This window comes from Gymnodraco acuticeps, unplaced genomic scaffold (assembly GCF_902827175.1).
Source record: "Gymnodraco acuticeps unplaced genomic scaffold, fGymAcu1.1, whole genome shotgun sequence".
In the NCBI taxonomy this organism is placed as follows: domain Eukaryota; kingdom Metazoa; phylum Chordata; class Actinopteri; order Perciformes; family Bathydraconidae; genus Gymnodraco; species Gymnodraco acuticeps.
Window position 1 is genome coordinate 517,939 of NW_022990565.1, and position 25,416 is coordinate 543,354.

The 25,416-nt window shown below is 42.1% G+C and overlaps 2 protein-coding genes across 3 annotated transcripts; both read right to left on the minus strand.

Moving 5' to 3' along the window:
- Positions 1–582: 582 nt before the first annotated feature.
- Positions 583–9,099, minus strand: LOC117553738 (palmitoyltransferase ZDHHC18-like). 2 transcript variants are annotated; one of them, XM_034227804.1, is made up of 10 exons: positions 8,447–9,099; positions 8,086–8,246; positions 7,704–7,853; positions 6,549–6,686; positions 6,383–6,434; positions 5,388–5,490; positions 5,181–5,293; positions 4,599–4,704; positions 3,359–3,429; positions 2,446–2,729 (listed from the first exon to the last, which is right to left on the minus strand). In XM_034227804.1, exons 1-9 carry the CDS (start codon positions 8,680–8,682, stop codon positions 3,388–3,390), a joined length of 1,101 nt encoding a protein of 366 aa, XP_034083695.1. In that variant the 5' UTR covers positions 8,683–9,099; the 3' UTR covers positions 2,446–2,729; positions 3,359–3,387. The 2 variants fall into 2 exon arrangements, with proteins under 2 accessions (XP_034083693.1, XP_034083695.1); XM_034227802.1 differs by lacking the exon at positions 3,359–3,429 and having other exon boundaries at positions 583–2,729.
- A 634-nt stretch (positions 9,100–9,733) lies between these two features.
- Positions 9,734–13,047, minus strand: LOC117553734 (GPI mannosyltransferase 2-like). Its single transcript, XM_034227799.1, has 3 exons — positions 12,079–13,047; positions 10,655–11,815; positions 9,734–10,557 (listed from the first exon to the last, which is right to left on the minus strand). Exons 1-3 carry the CDS (start codon positions 12,145–12,147, stop codon positions 10,270–10,272), a joined length of 1,518 nt encoding a protein of 505 aa, XP_034083690.1. The 5' UTR covers positions 12,148–13,047; the 3' UTR covers positions 9,734–10,269.
- Between the last annotated feature and the right edge of the window lie 12,369 nt (positions 13,048–25,416).

Sequence of the window (25,416 nt, forward strand, 5' to 3'; positions counted from 1 at the left end):
TGAATAATTACAGAGAACGGCGTCCTAAAAAGTATAACCCTGGGCAGAGAATAAAGTCCACCGCACTGTGATGATGACATTCACATTTTATGCGGCTATTTCCAGTCATATCCCATCTTATACAGTGGGAGAGCATCTCTGGAGAGATACTATATCTGTAAAACGTCTTTGAGCACTTGTAAAAGCGCTAATAAAATCTATTATTGTTATTATATGTTTGAACACACTCTGTATTATTGCCTCCTTGATTCTGTGAACTTGCAGTTTTGTTACCTTGTTGCACCACATTTTTTATCCACAAAAATATATATTCCTATCCTCTCCTCCAGGTCTGTGTCCACTTGTGTCCACACTGCAGATGCTTTTCATTGCTGGATCTTTGTCCAGATGAACACATGGTCAACATGTATGTCTTTATGGTTTCCAGCTGTCAGAATGAAAAAGCCAAATATCAGTGATTGTTCCATGTTCATTGGCGTCGGTTTGAAGTGTAGTTCAAACAAGGTGAACACAAGGTGTTGCTATTACTAAGCTGTTGCATGCAAAGCTCTTTTAGTGTAGATTTTACAACAAAACACAGAATCAACAAATGTGATGTTTTTTATTGACAAAATGTTACATCCTACAAAATACAAACAAGTTGTCCATACAAGCACTGCTTGTAAATGTCTACACAACATAAGGGTCTTGATGCCGAAATGAACGACCCACTCACTATGGCGATGCGTTTCCAAACTATCTCCAGCTTCAACACTCCACTACAAAAAATAACATCAGAAGGCCTTGGTTGTCATGTCACTAAAGTGTCCTCTGAGTCTCTGACTGGGCTGCAATCACATGCTGCCCTCTAGTGGCACAAACTAACTCCTGCGGTTTAACGTCACACTCCATCTCAGACAGAGCGTCATACTGTAAAAAAGCAACACAGACATGTAAAGAGACCTCTTCAACATTCCTGTGACAATAATTTGCTTGTATACGCTCCATACGTTGAGCCTGTGCTGTAACCACCAAACAGCATGACAGGCAACATAAGTCTGTGGCCTGAGGCAAAGAAAAAACAGATGCACACTCGCACTGAATGAATCCCATTGAATCACTTTAACAGGAAACAGTGTGTGGAGACAAATACTGCAAACCGAGCCCTGGGGGTGTAGCAGCAACATTCATTTGGATTTAAATGAAATACTGGTTTTAACATCCACAAAATCTGATCAAACAAAGTGGCAATTAAAAAACGTAATTTTTCATGGAGTTTCCAGTCAGAACAAATTCACTCGGTTTAAAAATTCCTTTCAATAATAGTCTCCTAAAGGGATTCACCCCAACAAAACAAAAAATATATCAACCACTTATCTTCATAGCCTCTGATATACAACATATGCAGAACTGATGACCAAATACAGCAAAGACCCTGATGTGGAAATAATAAAATAAAGAACCAACTGCCCTTCTTCAAACTCTGAGTCCTCATTCATCTTAACTCTGTCAACATAGATCACGCTGGAACGATTTAGCTCTACATGACAGGAAATGATGTGACGTGAAATAAGGCCAACTTTAGAATTGATTATCCGGAAATGGCTCAATCCTCAGTGAAAGCCAGTTTAGAAAATCAAAGCTTCTGTTTCTGTACATCCTCACTCAAACTGGAAGTACTCATTGTGTCTGTATTCTCAGATGTAAAAACCTGTTTGCATAATATATTAGCAGGAACTCAAACACTGCAGTGCTGATGTATGGATTGAGGTTATGTGGAAGTTGTGGAAAGGTGTTGCAAAAATATTTCTACATTGTGCTTCCAAGTATAACTAAGATGTAACTTCGTCCGCAAGGACACGTATAGTGGAGTAGGACACAGATAAACCTCACAGAACATAAAGTGAGTAAAGGAACAGTTCACCCAAACATTTTTAAATAAATGTACATTTACCTATACACGTACCTGTTGTGCTTTGGACCAACCTCCAGTGTTTCGGTGTGAGTTGCATCTCAAGCAGTCACAGCCTCATGAGTTGTAGTCATGAGTAACTGGGTCATGCATTCCAGAAATAGATATTGCGGTTGTATTTTTCTGTAATTTTTTGGAGCTTTCAGCTACTTAAGCCGAGTGCCATACATTTTAGTTTTATTTTAGAGAAGGCCGATTTGTCTATATCTCCAACTCTGTGCAGCTCACACCAAAACGATCTAGATTGATGAATAGCACTACAGTTAAGAGAATAAATATGTATTTTAGATTTTGGGGTGAGCTGTCCCTTTAATCAACTCATCAGAATGTCATCTTCACTTAACGGCGACACATAGAATGACAACCACTATAAAAAGTTTCTTTGTAGCCATACACTCGGATCCCTTTTTTCATCTCTTTTGGTTTCTGGGAGTACTCAGGGCAGGGGGATAAAGCCATTGTCAGGGGCATCTCCCAGAATAAAGGTGGTGCGGCTCAGCGATGGAGAGGGTGAGGCCAGGCGGAAGGCTGGGTTGATGGAGTGCAGCGAGTCTCTCCTCTTGTTGCTTCTGCTGAACGGGGGGCAAGGGGGGGCCACAGGCTGGCGAGCGTCCTGCGGCAAGCACCCAGCGGAGAGAGAAGGCTCAGAGGAAGCTGCTGCCGGGCCAGAAACCTCCAGGTCCAGAGGGGTGGTCTTTGGGGTTGCTGGGGGGCACAGCCCATGAACATCGTACGAGTGGAACATCCTCTCCAGCACGTCCTTGGTGCTCTGAGTGCACTGTGTGGAGAGGGAAGAAATAAAGGAATAAGACACATCATCCGTTGGTGTTATAAAAGGCAGAGCTGTATCAACAGTAACAACATATATAGACAATTCTGCAACATGATTAAAAGGATTGGATTATCAAACACAGTGAAAGCGGTGATAGCACTGATGGCAGAGGGAGACTCAAATGGAGAGACATGGAAGAAGTGAGTTAGATGCAGACAATGAAACAGGTTAAGAGGGAAATGCGTGGAGAAGCTGCTTCCTCTTGTTTTTCTTCTGGCTCTGATAAAAGTAGAAACAGAGATACAGTTTATGCAGACTTGTATTTCTCCATGCATGCACAATAAAGCCTGTGATACATAAGAAAAACCTCTCATCTAATTACAGAGGACAAGCGTAAGATCAGCAGCTTCAAACATGAGTGATTTAGAGCGATTGTTAATGAGACGGGAGTGAATGATAGTGAAGCATGCACACTCACAGGTGAGGCTGTGAACCCATCCCAAGCATAGACAAATACAAAAATAAGTAAAAATGCAATAACTTAGAAAATAAAAGATGACAGCAGTTTCAAACCCAAACGGCAAATGATAAGTGAAGACATGTTGCGATGCTTTATTGTTGAACCCTACTCTTACCATCGACCGTCTACATGCAGCAGTGCCCTTCAGGCTGTGCAGGACAAAGCAAAATCCTGACAGTTCTCCTCCTAGCAGGGTGGATACAGTACAACACTGAGTGTCAGATCTAGCAATGACGTAACAGGCATAGGAAACAAATGTTTATAACAAATAAACCCGTATGTTCATTAATTATGCCTACAGAAATAAATATAATTACCTTAGAAAATACAACTGTTCCAAAACATCTTAAAATCCCAAGTCAGGCACATCAAGACTTGAAAAAATGAAGAGGCAAAGTAAATTCAAAACAGAGGCCAGATCTCAAAATACAAAAGTTATGTTTATTTAACACTTTTAAAGAACACTTTTTAGGTGAATAAAATAGGTACGTAAAAAAGAAAGCAAAAGTGTAGTTAAGAAAATAAAGCAATATAGCTTTTGATAATAGGTCTTAGACATGATATGCTGACCATATTGAATGACCAATGTATTGGACACATGTGGCAAATGATCTGTGATAAAGTGCTGTTAAGTCAAACACATAATATGATATTAAACATTTGCATGTTCTAGAAAAAAAGCAGTTATTAAGACCTTTGTGTGCATACACATTCACAAAAAACATCCAAGCAAACCCTGCAGTACAGTAACAAGGAGGTAGATACAGCAACATGTTGGATAGAAAGAGTGAGCAAACATAAACACAAGTCAAATATCAAAAGGTGCAACAACGAACGTGTTCAATGTCCCACAGCACAAATAATATATCTGCTGCATGGGGACTCAGCAACTCACCATCACATGAACAAATGGTTCACTTCTGACTGTAACAACACTTTCTCGCATTTGTACCTGCTCAATGGTGCCAAACATTGTTTCAGGAGGCTCCCAAGACATTTTGTTTTTAAAGTTTAAACAAGAGGCACAGCAGTATTGTTTTAGCATGATGACACCCTTCAGTAGATGTTATAAAGCCTTTCTACTGTGGATGTCTGGCGTTCTAAGCCATCGCAAACTCAGATGTCCAGTCTAGTTAGAGACTACCTGTCACGACATTCACAACGTTTTTACAAACAATATAGAATGGGCACATATTCAACTCTACTTTAGGGACTGAAACTGAAGTCTGGAGGATGGAGGAGTGGACACACAGAGTGGAGAAGGCACGGGGTGGGAGGGGCAGCCTAACAACAACAACAACGCAGGAGCTAAGGGAGTCGGGACTCAGGAGGGGCCACATGCTGCTTCATCCTACCATGTGTGCGTCGCTCTTGACCGTGAAGGGAGGCAGCTCTATCTCCGAGGCCGACACAGCAGGGATCGCCTCGTCGAGAGACAGGAAGCCTCTTCTGTCAATCAGACTACAGATCACAGGGTTATGAGAGGGTGCACTTACAACCATACAAATAAATAATACAAGCAGACTGACACAAATGTCCCACACTATGATTAATAACATACAGTTAATATGCAATACAAAAGAACTGCGGAATCTTGACTGAGAGAGAAACCAATATGTTTCACAAAGGGTGAACATATACCCCTCTGCTTTTAGACTTTTTGGGGGAGATTTAAATGTATATCATGCATAAATTCAGTTGTGCTGATTTTGAACTGATGGTTTGATTCCAGACTTTTGTCTAAACCTTAATAAACTTGAAATAGTACATAAAACAGGTACGTATTCATTTTAAATGACACATTTGACTAATTTCTACTCCAACGTTGATTGTACATGTCATGCCATCTTTAATAAAATGTTCATGAAGCATTCCATTCCTGATACTAAATATGTGTAAAAAGTCTCAGCTTATGGGACGGGGACATATTCACTCACCTGGGGGGCATGGGGCCACATAAGGTCGCACAGCAGTTTGTTATAATACTGTTGTAACTGTACGGGTTCCCAGACTCCTCTGCACACCTTTTACTTGACCAGGAGCCTTTAATCTGCAGAGTGAGTACGGTAAATCAAGTAAGCTGTCAGTTAATGGATAAAGTCTCAAATATCATGGTTGTATCATTAAGGTGCATGAATACTTACGTCTTCATTTGTTGTGAGGTTTGAGGCGATTAGGTATGTATGGAAGCCTGAGAGGCCCAATATAGACCAGATGGAGAAGAAACAAATCACCAACTCCACCACAGTGCACCAGGATCAGTCAAGGAATGGAAATATCAACATTAACAATAATTATTTAAGGCAGATGGCGATAAAAGAAACGCATAAAAGGCAAGTGAGCCAACTGCAAATTAAACAAAACCTTCTCAGATAATGGCGGACCATTTTTCAATATTAAAATACTAGATGTAAAAGAAATGGAATTACATAAGAAAAGAAAAGTTCCTCTAAATTATACCGGCGCAACACTGTTAGTTATTACAAAGAAACTACCAACTTGTGACCCAGATGTAAACAATGGGGTCTCCCTGCTAACATTTAGTTGCTTCTGAGAATCATTCATGCTAAGTTTAGACAGTATCTTGTTGGCTTACATTTGTTTTGAGATATATTTATCCGTAATCATGGACACGTTGTTCCAAATTACATGTGATATTTATACTGGCTAAAAGACGCATTACAGCGTTAAAGTCTCAAACGCTACAGAAATAAATCAGAGCTTTGGCTCTATGAGATAACAAGTACGGACAATGTAAGTATTCGTTCTGAATTCATGAAAATGACATTGAGCGCATATCATGCGTTCAATGTAGAAATGAACCCACACCCTGACTGTGAATAACAAATCTCTGTAGTTCTCTGTAGTTCTGCCGGCTATATTTGCCTCTAACTTAATCTCACGAGAACATGAGGCAGCAAACCCTCTTCTGCAAAGCCATCTGCCTAAAAGCATTGCTCTGCTGGATGCTAACTCTCTGATCCTATTAGGCGTGGGCTTAGACTGAGACGCAGCAGGAAATGCCTTGTCAACAGCGTGACTTGTGTTATTTCTCGACATAAACAAGAAGCAAATATATAAAAGATCTCATCTATTTCATTAACAGATTATGTGAGTGCTGGTATCTACAAAAGGATATCTGGCAGGGCTCTCTTGGATGGACTGGACGAGGCTTTTACCATCTTGAGAACCTGGAGAGAAAAAAGACAAATAGGAAATAAAGTTATCTTAAAGTGATTTTTGATAACATGACAGAAACATCATACAGAGTGCTTTATGCTTTAATACTTTGTGAGGATACTTACGCAGGGTAATGTGCGTTATGACACAGCCAAATATGAAAGATGTCAGAAAAGACAGAGAGATGATAAAGCTGTAGAAAAAGCGGTAGTTGCGTTTGCCCACGCAGTTTCCCACCCAGGGACAGTGGTGATCAAACCGTTCTGAGGGGGGGAAACAGGATATATAGAGATAAGAGGCAAGTTTATAGTAGTTGTAAAGTTTCTAAGCACGGCTTGATGCCAAATGTGTTGTACATTAAACAATAATAAAACACTACCCTGGTACTATAAGGGCCTTTTCATCAAATTATGATTTTCCTGGTTCAGTAAAAGGATAGATCCAAAACATTTTAAGACCGTAATCAGGTGTCTATGAGATTACTGAAACTGCTGTAATCCTTCCTCCTGTTCATTTGGGGCGCAAAAAGAGATCCCTTCCTAATTTGATGTAAATTATTCGAAAGACAATCCTTGATCTGTGCCCAAATGTATTGCAAAGTTTATCTTATAATGTGAGGCTGCAAGAGTTAGACTTATCCAAACGGCCTCTTTTAAAACAAGACATTCTTTAGTCTAAAATCCCCTCTTTATGCTTTTCTCATTCCAACACAGGCAAACGAGTAAACACTGTAAGGAGAACACACAGAGGGGATGTTTTGCTTAAACTACTGTAACGTTGTATGAAACCCACATGATTTGATTAACTCTGAATGCAGGAGCATCACACTCGCTTCAGTTAAACATTCTAGCACTGAACGAGGTTTGTAAGATGTGTCGCCCATTCGTTTCATGGGAAGCATGCGAAGGGGAGATCATTTAGCTGTCAGCATAAAGAGGAGGAATGACTAGAGCAAAAATGGATCCTCACATGTACATACATACATGTGAGGAATGTCTTAATACAGACATGGGAAAATGTGAGCAGGACAGACTTTCCAGCCAGGCTAATGCTTTTAAGGCCACCCACTTTATGTCTAAGGTAAGAGTATGTTGGTTTGTGGTTCTATGTAACTGTTTTGATTGGTACATTTCACTATAGTAGGAAGGTGCGCTCCACGTAGCAAACAAGTGGAAACCTAGCAGCTAAACAGTCTGCATGGTATGTTCCCCATGGCACTGATATTAAGTTGTTAAGTTTAATTAATGCAGTTAAGTGGTGACTTCCCACCACATCCTTACCCACACAGTTGTCACACAGGCTGCAGTGGGAGGTCCGAGGAGGGCGGAACATTTTACATGTGAAGCAGTATTTGAGCTTTACCACCTGCTGGTTGATGAGGATCTCCTTGGTTCGAGGAGGGGGGCGATACGTAGAGGATCCTGAGGTATCTTAAAATAGAGAAGGGGACAGAAGGGACGTGCACATTTGATTTTACCCATTAAGCACACAAATGATATGTCTGGCTGTTGCGGTCTTCATACATGGTAGAGAGTAAGCTGCTTAGGTCTTGGTAGGCAGTTCAACCACAAACACTCAGAGAACACAGAGATCCCCCATATGGCAAAGCTCCCTTACCCCATCTGCCCCACAGTGATTTTGCAACTCCATGTTGTGCCTTACCTATCTGCTTCTCTATGTCTGCTGCTTCATCTGGGGTAGCCCTAGGTAAGATGCCTGGGTCTGTAAAGCTGGTTCTCAGCAGGGAGAAGACCACAAACACAAAAAGGGCCCCACCAATCACAGGTATAAAGACGGTCAGATGTTTCACCAGGAATGGGCAACTGGAAAAGATATACGTTTGTTAGTGTCTGCCTGCACTAGTCAAAACCACATTTAATCCCTTAGTATGTTGCCACGAAACTCTGCGATGAAAGTATGAAGCAGGAAGATTGTTCAACTTCCACATGAGTAAAATACATGACATGTTGCATTCATGGTTCACTTGAAACAGTCATACAAAAGGAAATGTCTAGTTACTCACTCGAATGCAAAGAAAAGGCCACACGTGACAACAATAAGGCCTAGTGTCAGAGGAAGGACACCGCTCTGACTGGGCAGGATGATCCGTCCATCGCAGAAAAACCTGTTCTTCCCCGGGAATACTTCCCATTTCCTCCGCGACCGTTGCACCGTCTTCTCGGTGTTGTTCTGTGCGGACTGAGGCAACACCGACAGCGCCCTCGGGTCGATCTGCTGGTACTCGCAGTTTTTCATCATGTAAACAGTATCGACACGGCTCGAAGGTAACTATAAGGCACACACAAAACTCTCCCTTCTCGCCACGTTTTCGAGAGACTGTTGTCTCCAGATTAAGTCATTGTAGTTTGGTATTTTGCCTGTTCGGTTAGCGTTCAGTTGTCCATTCTGAAAGCTAACGAAAGCTAGCTAGCGAACCAGCAGAGGCATTCTTCTCCGTAGCAGACTTTAACAATATGAATCAGTTCCCGGGATGACTCAAGGCTAACTACCATGTTTAGTAGTTAAAATAAAGGCTGTCATAAAATAAAGTACTCATTTTGTTAAATTAAATTGTCTTTTTCATAAAATCCAACACCAACTGACGGTTTTTACTGGAGCTTCTTGCAGCAGTTCACATTTCCTTTTTCCTTTTTTTGTTGTCAGGATGTGGACGTTTGACGTAAGCACGTAAGTTGCTGACTTGTAATTACGCAATCACGTAATGTTTGCACGGTGGTTATTTGTAGATCATTGAACATCCTATGGTGAAAACACGGAATCTTTAGAGAACTAATTAAATTAAATCCCCCATGGAAAATATTAAAAAATAATTGCAAACAAGCAAAACTGATTATAATAATATAGGTGCATTATTATAATAATACCCATTTGAACCAAAGGGAGGTAGTTCCAAGAGGTTTGGACACCACAACGTTCTCACTGGGACAATAAAGTATCATGTTATATTATAGTAATATTGTAGACAGGTACATACATCCAAAATGGGACTATACAATTACAAATGTTTTTTTCATAAATGTTATTAAATTAAAATGTGCCGCAGCCGCACATCCTTCATGCAGCAAATGAGGGCATTATTCAGCCTTTGGCCCATTATTCAATACAAACATTATTTCATAGAAGCCACTGATTAGACTGATACAAATGTGTTTTTTAGATGTATGCAGATTCATTTCAAGGGGTAAACATGGTATTGCATGTCCTTTACAACTTAACACAATATAGCAATTTTACATTAATGCCTTGAGAAAAAGGATTATCTTCACAATCAAATAAAACTAGGTGAGGATTATTTACAGCAGCAAAATCTTTATTTTTTCATTCACATCCGATAATCCCAAAGTATAACTTGGGATAATTCTTCCAAACATGCAGTGCAATATTAAATTAAAGAGCAAGATATCAGCACGAAATACAAATATTTATTTTTAAAGTAAAACCATAGTTTTCCCAATATGTACAATTAAACAGTGTTGAATAAAGGAATATTTTTGCATTTGTTCGGTTACAAACAGTTGACTATTGCATGAATAAATTGGCTTCAAAAATGTGTTCATGTTCATAGGCTCTATGTAGGACTGGGTGACATAATTATAATAAGAATTTGAAAAAACTACATTTAAGTTAGTGATTTCAGTTTTGTTTTTTTATAAATGAGACATTGACATAATGTTGCATTCATGTATACAATACAATGATGTTCTTTGTGAAAAAGGAGTATTGATGATGTACTGTAAAACACTGGTGATCATATGATTTATAATATAGTTTAAGCCCAGTCCTACATAGAAATGTTGCATTTAAAGCTCAGAGTACCGTCTTTGGTCATGTCCATGGCAAGAAGTTACAATGCAGTGCCAGGCCCAGGACCCAGTAAGAGAGGAAGTATCCCAGGATGCCCTGTGTTGTAGAGGAACAGCTTTTGAAGTATGGCAGCAGTGCAATGATGGGGTTTTGAGGAGTGTGCTGGCATCCATTGCTGGAATGAGTGTGTAGCTGTACATTAGGATTTGATGTTTTCCTTCGATGAAGAAGTGGCTCATTGAGGAGGAGCAGGTGAGCACTTATCCAGAAGGGCACAGGAGTCGAGGAGGCCATGAATCTGGTTAGAACCTACAAATGCAGATTAAAAATAGGAATAGATGAAAATCAAAAAATGTCATACAACCAGACAGATAAAAACATGAAGATGATTATATCCTTTACTCACCTGCACGTGCATGCACAATGTTCCGAACACCAGAAGTACCGTTGAATGTACGATGTACACAAACACTCTGGGGTTAAACATTCCAGGTGTGGGCTTGTCAAAATGTGCACCTGTGTCCCAAAGACCGAGTCTAAGACACAGTTCTGGATTAGCTAGAAAATAAGCATAAGCTGCCATAATGCCGAGGGTGGCCATAGGTAGAGCCAGAATGAAGTTCGGTATCTGCCTCAGCTCAAAGTAGCGGAGGAAGCCCACATCCCAATACACATCCTGGATATGAGAATACAGCAGAGGCAGAGGTCTCATGCACCATAGAGGCGGTGGACCATTTTCATCTGGAACCCGGTAGCCCTTTAGTTCAGCCAGAGACACAAGAGCAGGGGGGATCTGTTCCAAGGAGACAGAAGGAGTGCAAAACGTCCTATACCCATAGTATTGGAAAGCACAGAAGGGAAGAGCAATAATTGCAGTTCCCAGGAGGGATGTAAGCAGGAGACGGATGATGGCCCAAATGTAGTGGAAGACTTTACTGTGGCCTTTTGTCGTTGTTCGATAAACACGAATCTGGGTAATAGCATGCAGTGATGGAAGATACAGTAGAAATCCTATGTTAACAAGTCCATTAGATCGTGCTGCAGTGGCTATACTTAGAGCCAGGCAGGCTCGGAAGGTGAATCCTTTCTCCAGCAGGAACAGACCGCCAAATGTGAGTGCAGCAAACAGGCTTTCTGAGTATCCAGCGGTCATAAAAACGTTGGCAGGTGTGATGCAGTAGAGCAGGCTGGAGAGCAGAGCAAGTCGTCTGTCCTGAAGAACCGTCCTACTGAGTGCATACAGGGCGACCACGCTCAACAGGAAGAGGGCAGTGTTCCCCAGAGCCACGGCCACCAGCAGACGCCCCCGCACACTCAGCCAGCTGCTCAGGGGCCACAGCAGCGTCTCTGCCAGGCCCCGGAGGATGATGGGGAAGAGGGGGAAGAAAGCAAAGTTGTGCTCATAAAGGTATCCTCTCTCAGCGATGAAGAGGAAATGCTCAGCATCCCAGTGAGACAGGCCTCCCAACAACCACTCCACTGAAGAGTCCAAGTACAGAGGCTCCTCGGTCCGTGGGGGCCTGAATGCATCAGCATCATGGTCAGGGATGACAGCATTGAAGACAGCCTGAGGAGAAATATTAAACACCATTAGAGTAAATACTGCCATCATAAGCAATTTTGCTGTACAGATAAACCCAGCTGCAGTCACTCTGTCTCTGACCTACTTATCACATACAGTATGTATTCCCCTGAGCACTATCCATTACACACAGACATATCATTGCCAATGTGACTTAAACGTCAGGGGAAATCATGGTTAATAACAAACATTGCAGGTGTAAACCGGATTAGCCTATTCCTAACCATCCAACTTGGGCTCAAATTTACCTGCAACAACAGGGACAATCCCCTGGTAGCTGTGGCAAACTCCAGCACTGCTCGGACGTCCATAGTCATTGATGTGACGAAGAAAATGTGAAAAAGCCGGTTCTGAAAGGCTGGAGCATTGTCGCTGCTACGAGACAGTCACCTCATACTGACTATAAAACATAACTAGCGAGGAAAAAACACTCAGCGAATGATATTATGGAAGTTTCGTGTTTTCATTGGTTAGACAAATTTAAGACAGGGTAAACACTGATGTTATTAGTTAGCCACCCGTCGTTATTAATCGTTTGTTTTCGCATAGGTGCAATCTTTGTCCTCACATCCTCATCATCCTGCAGCAGCAGCTTCGTTTCGAATAGCGCTTTTTACTTCCGGTGCAACTGAAGTCTTTTCAAAACAAAAGCTCATGAGGCGAGTTTAGGAGAAGCCTTTTGTAGTTTCTTGTAAGTAAAAATGCTTTCATTTTTATTTATTCGAGGAATGGGGGAAGCGAAATATAATCAGTATATTTTTTTATTCAATTGTGTAATCTTAAATCAGATAGGCTATGTCGTGTCTTAGATTTGTGACGGAATCAATGCTGTTTCTTTCCAGCAGACGGAGCTCCAAACTGTTTTATGTACTGGTGTTTCAAGTGGTGCAAGTATGTTCTTCATGAAAGGACATCGTGTTGCCTGTCTTTTCAGTCTTTTAAATGTTATTTGTTTGGATTAAAGATGAATATTGTAACACGTCTTCGATGTACCCACTCATGTTAAATATATATAATTTCTAAAGTCTGCACAGCTTTCATGTTAAAGGTCCCATGTCATGCTTTTCCCGTTATTACCCGTCCCCTTGTGTGTTATGAAGGTTTTTATGCATGTAAATGGTCTGCAAAGTCACAAACCCTCAAAGTACACCCTGTAGCGAGTAAAACTCTAACCTGTCTGCGTCTATCGTTATTCCAACCCAGTTTAGATTTTGCTTCCGCATTACGCAAGAACGTAGCTCTACGCGATAGCGTCATAGCCTTCTTCTTCGGCTGTTATAGCGGTCGCGGTAAAGCAGGATGAATAGTTGTTTTTTGTCTTTCCAAAGGATTTGTTGACTGAAAGTAAACGATCCTGTTTGTTTGTTGACTGAAAGTAAACGATCCTGTAATCAAAGCCATATCGAAGATTCCTGAGATTGTATTACTGGTGTTTTATCATCTATAAATAGCCTGTGTGTATTCTCAAATGTCGTTTTCAGGACAAACAAAAGACGTTTTAAATATCTTATCTTATTAGCAGAATATTGAATATAACCTTGACTATTACTGTGCACTTCATTTATTTGACAGCATTATTTAATGATACTATTATATATATATATATTTAATGATACTATTTTATATATACATTTATTCATATACACACACACACTTATATGTACTCACACATGTATTTATTCATAAATATACACAGATGTATTCATTCATTTATACACACACAGCATTATTTAATGATACTGTTTTATATATATATACACACATTTATTCATTTATAAACATATAAACACACACTTATATGTACTCACACATGTATACACACAGATGTATTCATTCATTTATACACACACTCACATACACTTTATATTAATTCAATTGTACACACGCATACATATATATATATATATATATATATATATATATATATATAAACAACACAATATAATAAAAGTATTGAGTATTTCTACACTCTGGTACTTGTACCTTTACTCAAGTACAGTACAAGATCTTATCACTTCTTACACCTCTGGAAAGCACTTTTATGTAAAGGAATACATTTTTATAAATGTCCCAACATTTCATTTTTATATTTTACAAACGTTTATATGTTATTAATGTCAAATGTTATATGTTGTATTATATAACAAAATAGACATTAAATAAAATATTAAATAGATACCTTTACATCCTAAACAGAAGGTCAAAACGTTAATATGTTACATGACAAACAAAAAAACGAAACATTATATAGGCTATATACAGATGTTTGCTAATGTAGCCTATCCCTCTTATATCCATCAGGAATTAATATTAAATGATTAATTAACATTACCTCAGCACTGCATAAGTGTGGTCGTCAGTCATATTGACAAAGAAGCACTATTTTATTATTATAATTATAATTATAATCATGGGCGTCGCCTGGGGTAGGCATCCGGGGCTTAAGCCCCGGATGTTTTTTCTTTAGCCCCGGACAAATTATCCCTCAATAATATAATACATTAACCGTACTTTACCTAGAGGATGGCAGAAATGTAATTTCCCGTGTTCAGTGAATGCAACAGAGGCAACCACCAGAACAATCCGAGAGTTGCATGGAAATAAACGTGTTTTATTGGCTGACCTCTCCTCTGTGACAGTGTTTAAACTTTAAACTTTCAGCCGCGGGCGCGGAGTTTCTGAAGATGGACATTAGACATTTTTTAAATAAAAAATACGGCAATTCTCAAGTGGTGGCTCACACAACAACCCCAGAGCCACCACCTGAGCCAGGTGAACAAGGTATGTAAATGTCAGTAAACTTACAAGTTATGTCAACATGTAAGCAAAGCATACATTATAGCTACGTCGACGTTACTTTGAATCGCGGGGGTAAGCTAAACCGTTAGCAAGTAGCTATAGCTAGCCAGATATATTAAATAAACACTTTGTCATAAAATCTAAATGTTGTGTTTTTTAGCGTTACCTGGTGATTTCAAAGAAAGCTCTCTGGGAAATGTTGACTTACTGTCAGTGTTCGACATGAAGCTAGAAGCTACCTTACATTACACAGTTGATCCGGAGTCCTGTCAGTTAAAGTGTTTCATAGTTAGCTTAGCTAAGCATCAACCTAGCACTGAAATATATGGATGTTATGTGACGGTATTTCTGAGGAAAAGTCAGCTGAAATGGTGGCATAGTTGCCACTGCTTTACGTGTCAACAGCATGTTTGAACGTATTTGCAGCAGTAAATGTGGCTGTTTGGCCACTGACGTTGCCATAACAACACCTGAATTTAAATGTGCAACCTCTTTTTGTGACAGATTTTTGCATGAAATTATAATTCTTCTGATTGATATTCCTATTGACAGCTAGTTTCTATGTGTACATTATGAGATGGACAGCCAGCTAACAAGCTTTCAGATCAAAGCTAATCCAGTGGGGCTCCTGAAAGGGGGCAAGGGACACTATGCTCCCAAATATTAAGCCTTGACCCCCATCTTAAAATTGATATGATCACAAAATGATCTGCATTGTCGGAGGCCTTTTTTCCTCATTATCATGTCAAATTGTACAGCTTTCCTTAGTGTTGAATGCAGAAAGATGACTATATTAGAGTATTAAGTGAAAATGACTATATTAAAGTATGAAGTGAATATATTAAGTGAATTACTCAAACTGCATTTGTATAGGAATGATTATGTCCTATTGGCAGATAACTACTCTAACAGTGATATCTACAAGAGATGTACATTTAACTATTTTCAATTGGTTAGTATTACATTTTGTGACAGTGTGGTGACACTCATTTTAATGAAGACAAATTTGTGTATCTTGAAATTCATTTATTTGACAGAGCTGGAAACTGATTGACTTACATACTTGTTTGTGTTTACCTACACAGTCATCACAGATGAGCCAAACAGAGTAGAGGATGAAGAAAGGAGAACAGGAGAAAGGGACACACAAGAAGGAGAAACAACAGACAAGAACGACAATGGAGACAACAATGAACAGGAACACCAGAACAGACAAGAGTCAATGGGTAACATGACTGATTTAGGGACAGCAGATAGAGGGCCAAGGCAAGTGAGACATCACTGCTTTCCATCCAGCATGTTTGGCCAGCAAAAGAGATCATTTCAACCGCAAACAGCAAGTGATGAGGGATTATTATTTCCTCCTTCCATCCCTTTTTTCTGTTTAATCTGATTACTAACAACTTCTAATAATTTGACATAGTTTATGATTTAATTGGAAAATAAAGTGTTTTTAAATAATAAACCTGTTTCTGATTCTGATTCTTTGATTTTTGTTGACATATGGGTGTTGAGAGATGTATCCATATCTCTTAATGTTGCTCTCAAAGTGCACAAGATTGATGCTTTTAACTTCAACATTTAAAAAAATTCTTCCTGGGGGACCCCAGAGGAGGTAAGTTCCCTCAAAATAGCACTTTATCTCTGCTTATGTAACTCCGGTGTAGTGTTCCCTCGGCAACAGATCACTCAGAGCTGGTGATTACTTTCCTGCATTTCAATGGACAGCATAAAAGGACACGTGAGCTGGGTTCTGGTGCTCAGATTAGCTATTGATGATCACGTTGATAAATCATATAAAACCAATCACACAAAAACATGTTGCTGTGACTGTGAGCATTAAACAATTAACATTAAACTAAACAAACACAACAGTACGTTATTGTCCTTATAAAATAAAAACATACATTTTGTCCACCGAGATAATACAGGCACCTTACGGCCCGTACACACAGCAGCTTTTGGCGATTTGTCCACCGCTTCCAGCACGTCTCCGCCCATTGACTTTGAATGGGGATGACGTCACTTTCCCTCGCTTGTCGCTGAACTGCATTGTGGGGGGGCGAGGCGAAGATTTCCAGGATTTTCAGGATGTTCAGGATTCCAAAGTTGAACAATGTTCAACTTTTGAGGCTGAGCTGGAAGCGACAGCCAATCAGATCCGTTTATGCAAATCTGACAGTTCAAGCGCTAGCCAATCAAACCGCGTGCAAGCTGGGAGAACCAGACCCGCAGTTCATTTCTATATTCCACAAAAATGGAGGAGAAGTTAGTTATTGCGGTAGCAAATCACCCGGTTCTTTATGACCAGTCCCTATTTACTTACCGGGATACAAACCGGAGGAACCAGGCATGGAGGGAGGTGGCAGAGACAGTGGGTGAAACTGGTAGGTTTTCGCTTGTTTGGGGATTTTATATCCAGTTTACTTCGTTGCTAGTTTACTTCGTTGCTAGCAAGCATAGACAGTATCATTAGCCAGCATGGAATGTAGCATAAAATAGCACCATAAACATTAATCTCATAAATGTTCAAAATGTTAAAAAAATAAATGTTCATCATAGCCCTTCCTATTTGACAATAGTGTAGAATAACCGGGTTTTTTTGCTTTGTATGTCGGGGGCGGGATATTCATGTGATATTCATGTGATTGGTTGTTGGTCGCGAAATCCCCAAGCTGTCAGACACGCCCAGCTCCAGGATTTTCAAGATTTGGTCAAAGCTGCTGTGTGGACACATCGTTACCCTCAAGAAATCCTCACGTGCTATGAGAATCTCCCACAATCCATTGCCGTAACAAAGCTAATGCAGACACACGTTTGTGACACCAGATGGCGCAATTGTGTATGTGCGTGTGGGGAGTCTTGCAGTAGAAAATTTGACTGTAGCGCCGCCACTGTGGGCTAAGCCCCGAATGTTTCCAGGTCCAGGCAACGCCCCTGATTATAATTATGGGCGTTTAAAAGGACGGTATTTCGCTTGTCAGATTCATATTTGCCGCCCATAGAGATGTAACGCCAGGTTGCTATAACAGCCGAAGAAGAAGGCTATGACGCTATCGCGTAGAGCTACGTTCTTGCGTAATGCGGAAGCAAAATCTAAACTGGGTTGGAATAACGATAGACGCAACCTGTCTATGCTGCCTCAGAACGCCTCGTTGGAGATTTCTCTTTTTCTTCCTGGGTACAGTGATGTGCCCATACCCCAAATGGACCAATCCGTGGAGCCGTTACGTTACGTCCGCGGAGCCGTCAGGTTAAGTTCCTCACACTCAATCTTTTCTCAGCTGCAGCTCAGCCGATTTCTCCTCCCTAGACCGCGGGACGCGGCGAGGCTGTGAGTCGGTGTGTGAGCACCATAGGTGAGCACACACACAAACTCCCAGCCAGGCTGCGGGTGTGTGTCGGATGTATAATAAGAACTGGATACAGCGTGGGAGGCGGGGCCTCAGGCGCATGAAGATAAAAATGGGCCAACTTTTGCATGGGAGCCTGCCTGCAGGCAGCAGTCTCTCAGGACACCTTCAGGCCCAATCCCAAACCACTCCCTCGACCCTACCACTCGCAGCTCAACGAGGCTCCCTCCTGTCAGATGGAGGGAGTAAATACAGCGGCAAGCTTTGGGACGGCCTCCCCTCTCTCCAGCAGAAACAGGAAATGCCGTAACTGTATGTAACAACGGTTTCAAATCAGCATCTCTTAGACAAAAAATGTAAATTAATAACTCAAATAAAACTCCAAACATCTTTCATTGTGTTACTTTTTTGTAAAGCTATTTTAGTTTTAAACCTGATGTTTATAAGCTTCTTAGTTTTTGCAACAGTCTGTAAATATACACAACTTTATAATAAAATGCACACATTTACCTTTTTCTAATCTAGACTAAACACAGGTATGATCCTAAGTTAAACACATGTGAGGTTATCATGAGGTTGTTAACATCGCAGTTTATCAGTGGATGTTTGCTGGAACTACTTGTTATTGAGACCGGTCAGGTAGAGACCGGTCTCAAGTCAGCACCGTTGCAGACCATGGATGTATAATAAGAACTGGATACAGCGTGGGAGGCGGGGCCTCATTAATTCCTATGAGAGTTGCTCATTAGCGCATGATGATAAAATGGCCCAACTTTTGAGAGAGTGAAACGTCACAGATTACCCGGCATGCCTGAGAAGTACCCGTATGTGCGCTCATAGCGCATGCGCAACTTTAACCAAAATGCTCGTTCACATCAAGCACGTCAATTTGCGTACACGTAACAGCACCGCACGTTCATGACAGCATGGTAATGGATTGTTCTATTTCGTATATGGCTTCACCCTCTAAGGCTATCGCTATTGGGTAATCCCCCTGCGCCCCCGCGCAGCACTGAAACACTTGTAGTCCACGCCCACCCGCAAGGTGGGCCCCACCCTCGGACTCCCTTCCGGTATAAATAGGAAGCACAGAAGCACTGAACGAAATTCATCATCATGAGCAACAACTGCGTCCGAGATTGTCCCTCATGTGGCTCAGGATATATCATGAGCTATGACCAGCACGCAATGTGCGAATCCTGCCTGGGGCCAGAACATGCGGACACGTCTCTCAGCCAGCAGGTCGCTTGCTCACATTGTGCCCGTCTCCCATCAGCCGACAGGAAGCGAAGAGCAGATGCTCTAGCTGCGGCCGAGGAGGACGATTGGCCCGTCCAGGAGCAGGTGGACGGCAGCATGTCCCTGGAGCCAAGTGCCGGGCAGGAGTCGGACGACTCCTACCCCGTGTCCCTCCATCATGGTTCACCGTGCGGTTCTCCCCTCCCTCCTCTCCCCCGGACGGGTGAGACTGAGGCGGAGCGGGGTACTGGTTTGGCGGCCGAGCATGCGGTCCCCTTCTCCGTTGCCACGGCGCTGCCGGCGTTAGGTGGCATCATGGTGGAGCTGCCGGAGATCATCTGCAGGGCGGCCGCCTGCAGATGATCTCCCCGTTCCCCTAGGTCGGGAGAGGGTGGCTCTGGACGACATGGCCGGAGTTTTTTCCCGGGTTCAGACAGGGAAGGAGTGATCCGGTCTGGCCGCGCTTCCCCGCCATTAGGAGGTACCAAGAGGGGGCGGCGGCGAACCCGAGGACCCTGAGGGCTCCGGTGTCCACCTTTGTTCCCTTCACTAAGGTGGAGGGATTCACGGAGGATGGTTTCCCAACCACCCCCTCTCTGGAGCCGAGCCTGACGGCGTTCTTTGGGGTTAGGCAGGCCAACTTGATCGACAGACGGCGCCCTACGTTGGCCTCCCCCAAGGACCAGTATGTCGCCCGCCAGGCTGACCGGGCGCATCAGTGTGCGTTTCAGGCCGCCGCGGCGGCAGACAACATCGCGTTGCTGTCCAACTCGGTGGTGACGCTGGTGGAGCGATCCGCCACCTTGGCATCAGAGGAGGCGGAGGAGATCGGTAAGGCGGCCAGCAAGGCGCTCACGCTGTGCGCGTCCGTTGCGGTCTCCCAGGCGAGTATCGCTGCGTGGATGACGCAGATCCAGCGCCACCTCTGGCTGCAGCAGGCGGCTGTCACAGAGCCAGCCAGAAAGGTTTTGCTGGACGCTCCGATCAGCCCGGACGGGCTGTTCGGACCCCAGTTCCTAGCCATGGTGGAATCCATGAAGGCGGCGGCGGAGCAGACGGACGACATCCGCCAGCACGTTGGCTGGCTCCAGCCTGCGGCGAGGTCACAGCGGCACCAGCGCCCGCAGCAGCAGCCAACCCGGGCCACAGCGGCAGGCGGAGAGACGCCCACAGCAGCCGAGGCGTCAGACCAACCCAGTCTCATAAAAAAACGTGTAATAACTACGTTGGTCCACAACGTAGGACGTAGTATTTCTACAAAAACGCCTCTGAAATTGTAAGATCCCTACGTTTTTTTTCACCATGCATTGGCTGGCGTCTATGTCACGTGATCTTCAAATTTCTCCCTGCAGAAAAAAAAAACATGGCCGAACTTCGTTTTATTCTCGGTGTAAAATGCCTATTTTAAAGTTATTTTGGCCATTAAAATGCGTTTTGATGTCATTTGATGCGAGAAATATGAGTTGTTATTTCAGATTATGTGTGCAGTGGATGTACATGATCTTTAGTTTGCTAGTTATTACGAAGATTACTTCAGGAAATGGTGTCTATACAACGTTTTCATTGTCACCAAGGTGGTTGCTAGGGATGCTGCTATCGATATTATTTCTGTTATGTTGTGTAACTGTTTAATGGTGTTATCTTTATTGCTACCCCCTTCCCCGTCAATGTATAGTGTTGGTCCACAGCGCGAACGTATTAGTTTAACAAAATCCGCAACACAAGTTGGAGTCCGTCAGGACCGAGGGTCGGAGCAGCTCATTTGCTTTACAGAATATTACACCCGGAAGTAAGTATTCTCTCCGCTTCGCTTGACAAACCCCGTGATAGTCCTCAAGCTCTGTGATTGGAGAGTGTGCCGAGTGTCGAACAGCACGTGAAATGGGATGGAACCACGGCAGACTGTCCAAAACTGGATTTGAACGGGTCCACCCCGTCCCCCCCTCCCCCACCCCGTCCCCAGAACTACACATGCTGTCTATTGTGTTTCGCAACATGTTCTATGGCACGTCTCTACTGGGAGTTGTAGTTTTAAAAGACGTTTTTGTATTTCCCATAATAAGAAGTTGCCGGTATTAAACTGTGTACATCCCTGGAGGTTTAGGGGATAGGAAACACTCAAATGTAAAACATATAATTAATAAATGGGTGAAAATTGCTTGTGCCCATAATGGGCAGCATTAATATATACCCACATGCCAGCTAAGGTCAGAAGAGCTTTATTTAACAGCGGGTCTTATGTTTGTGACCCCTCCTGTTGTTAATTGATAATGCCTGAAACATGCACTTGTCAAGGTTCAGAGGCACATTTTGCAAATATGGCAGTATTGCCATCGATCATCTTAAGATAAGATATACTTTATTGATCCCAAGTTGGAAACATTTGCGTTACATCAGCATGTGTAACAGTTGTAAATATGCAGTGGTATTTATTTGTAAATCATTTAAGTTGGAAACATTTGCGTTACATCATCATGTGTAACAGTTGTAAATATGCAGTGGTGTTTATTTGTAAATCATTTAGTATAATCACACAAATTCTGTGTTTTATATTTAATAATTCTGTGTTCTTTATTTATTGATTGTTCAATACCTGACAAGGCCGGAGATGAAACACTTTGGTCGCAGGTTCCTCAACAGTGCATTACAAGACATCTATCAATATGTGTGTATACCTCCACCATTAAACTGTCGTATTCTGCACATTTCTTATACTATCTACATACATCTTATATAAGAGTATAATACATATGTATAATATCCGTTAAAATAAGTGCTTCAACATAGTTAACATTGCTGGAGGTATACACAAAGTGTTTCATTCATTGCATAACTACACCGTTTGTGTATATGATATGTCAATAAACCTTAGAAAATCTTGAAAGGGATGTGCAAAATAGTCATTATATACAGTCTTTAATTAACTATTAGTAGAGAATAACGAGTAATGAATATACTTTATATGGATCCTATTAATATCTAATAATAAAAATAATGAAATTCAATAACATGCTTTAACCACTAGGTGTCCCTTTATATCAGCTGTGCACCTTTATGGTGTAAGTACAGCCTATCTACCAATTGGATCAAATGTAACAGTCAGCCGAATTAGTGTTGATACTGCAAGGAGACGTATTGTGTGAAAATAAATGTAAGATGTTGTTTAATGGCTGATATATTTATGATCCATGTCACGTTTTCAGTGTTGGCGGCAGTTCCTCATGTTTGTCGAGAAGTCTTCTCATCAGGGCTCTATAAATAGAGAACTACGGCATATATGTAATATTTAATGCAGCCGAATCGTGTATTACAATGCCGTTATGGGATGACTTTCAAAGAGAAAAGCAAGCACACCCGGAATAAAGTATTTTCGGTCTGTTTCCGGTATTTGTTTATAACGATGTGCTGTGAGATGTGAGACTGGAATTGCACAGGGGAAAATAACATATGCCACAATTTTAGATGCGGATTTTGTTAAACTAATACGTTTACACTATACATTGACGAGGAAGGGGGTAGCAATAAAGATTACACCATTAAACTGTTACACAACATAACAGAAATAATATCGATAGCAGCGTCACTAGCAACCACCTTGGTAACAATGAAAACGTTGTATCGACACAATTTCCTGAAGTAATCTTCGTGATAACTTGCAAACTAAAGATCATGTACATCCACTGCACACATAATCTGAAATAACAACTCATATTTCTCGCATCAAATGACATCAAAACGCATTTTAATGGCCAAACTAACTTTAAAATAGGCATTTTACACCGAGAATAAAACAAAGTTCGGCCATTTTTTTTTTCTGCAGGGAGAAATTTGAAGATCACGTGACATAGACGCCTGCCATTGGAATGAATGGTGAAAAAAAACGTAGGGATCTTACAATTTCAGAGGCGTTTTTGTAGAAATACTACGTCCTACGTTGTGGACCAACGTAGTTATTACACGTTTTTTTTATGAGACTTGGTTGGTCAGACTCGTCCGTCGGCAGCGGAAGGGGCGGCGGCAGGGGCGCCGTCCCGCCAGCGGTGGGTCAACGGGGTGTGAGGTATTCCCGCTCGTCGGCTGCCCCACGAGAGCCGCCGAGGAAGCAGAGCCGGTCTTGACGGGTGTTTACCTTCATCAGAACAGCGAGTGACTGCAGGCTGCTACGTGTTAACCACACACACCTCTACACACATCTCTACACACATCGAACTGCCCGATTACTCCCCCTATTATTAGTTTTATGAAGGAGATGTCCAGTCACCAAGGCGCAGAGTCCTGCACGGGTCTGATTTTCAAGACCCGCTCCCGCCCCGCATCCGCGACGTGCAATACCGAACCCGCCCCGCTACCCGCACATATTGCCAATTAGTTCTGCAACCCGACCCGACCCGTCGGCACAAGATCCGCAACCCGACCCGAACCCGCATATATATGAGCAGTGAAAACGTGCAATTATTAACACACGCAGTTGCATATTTGTCTCAAAAAGCGTGGGATGTTGGTTATTTTCTCCATCTAGGATGACACCAAAAGCCTCCCAGACGTTGGATTTCGCTCTTGAGGAAGTGTTATTGAAATGCTGTATTCTCCGCTAGAGCTTCACCTCTGCCATTTCGAATGTGGCGCGCACAGCAGCAGATTGATGCGCTGCAGAGGTTATGATTATGCGCAGTCCCGCGGGGGAGAGGTCTGAGGATTTTAAACATTAAACTAAATTATTATTATTTTAATATATTTATTATGCAATACCCGCGACCCGACCCGCATCATCTTTGTTTTACCCAGAACCGAACCCGGAAAAAAGCGTTTGAAAAAATACCACCAGCGAATCACCTTTTTTGCAGGTCACCCGTCGGGTACCCGACCCGATGCAGGACTCTGCCAAGGCGCATGATGTGTGTGTGTGTGTGTGTGTGTGTGTGTGTGTGTGTGTGTGTGTGTGTGTGTGTGTGTGTGTGTGTGTGTGTGTGTGTGTGTGTGTGTGTGTGTGTGTGTGTGTGTGTGTGTGTGTGTGTGTGTGTGTGTGTGTGTGTGTGTGTGTGTGTGTGTGTGTGTGTGTGTGTGTGTGTGTGTGGCCTAGCATTACTATACTTGTGGGGACCTAAATCTGTTTACAGTCACGTGTGGGGACTCGCCTCCCTGAGACAAATTGGAGGTCCTCATGAGGGGAATCATTCATTTTAGGGTGAAGACTTGGTTAGGTTTAGGATTAGGGTTAGGGTTAGGCATGTGTTGGTTATGGTTAAGGTTAGGATACATCTCCAGGAAATGCATGTAAGTCAATGTAATGTCCCCTGTAGTGATGTATACTACGCACATCATCTTCCCGTGTTGTCCTGTGTGTGTGTGTGTGTGTGTGTGTGTGTGTGTGTGTGTGTGTGTGTGTGTGTGTGTGTGTGTGTGTGTGTGTGTGTGTGTGTGTGTGTGTGTGTGTGTGTGTGTGTGTGTGTGTGTGTGTGTGTGTGTGTGTGTGTGTGTGTGTGTGTGCTCTGCTCAGCTCAGCTCTGTGTGTTCGGGGTCTGGCTAACTCCATAGGTAGCCTATATGCGGGTGTTCCCAAAATAAATTAGTTTAATCTTAATCTCGATGTAGTGCTAAATGCTGTCGGATGTGCACCGGAACGAACGTCACTATCATAATATCTTCTGAAAACAAATGCCAGTGTCACACAGACACACAGACACACACACACACACACACACACACACACACACACACACACACACACACACACACACACACACACACACCCTGGCGACCGGACATCTCCTTCATAATGCGCCTTCTCCTCGTTTTCCCAGCCTTCACTGGATTATCCGTAAATCATACAAAACCAAAACATTGATTTATCTGTTTTCCCGTTTTGGTTTAAAAACTGAATAACGTCGGTTTTTTGGTTTTCCGTTTTTCCGAAAAACCAAAAAACGACACCGGTTCTTTTTTAAACGTTGTTAATATGTTTTGGATGCATATTGTTCTAGTATTTGTTCAGGCTGTTACATACAATTAGCCTCTGTTGCTACCTGCTGGTGGTGAGTAAATATTAAAATCAGTTCAAATTGACAAAAAAAATGTGATGTATCTGCCGGTCCTTGGCACAATAAATAAAGGTTGGGAAACCCTGCTTTAGAGTAGACAATAAGAAATATAAAGTTGACTGTTGAGTTGCTCAGTTTTTTTAGATTGTCAATACTA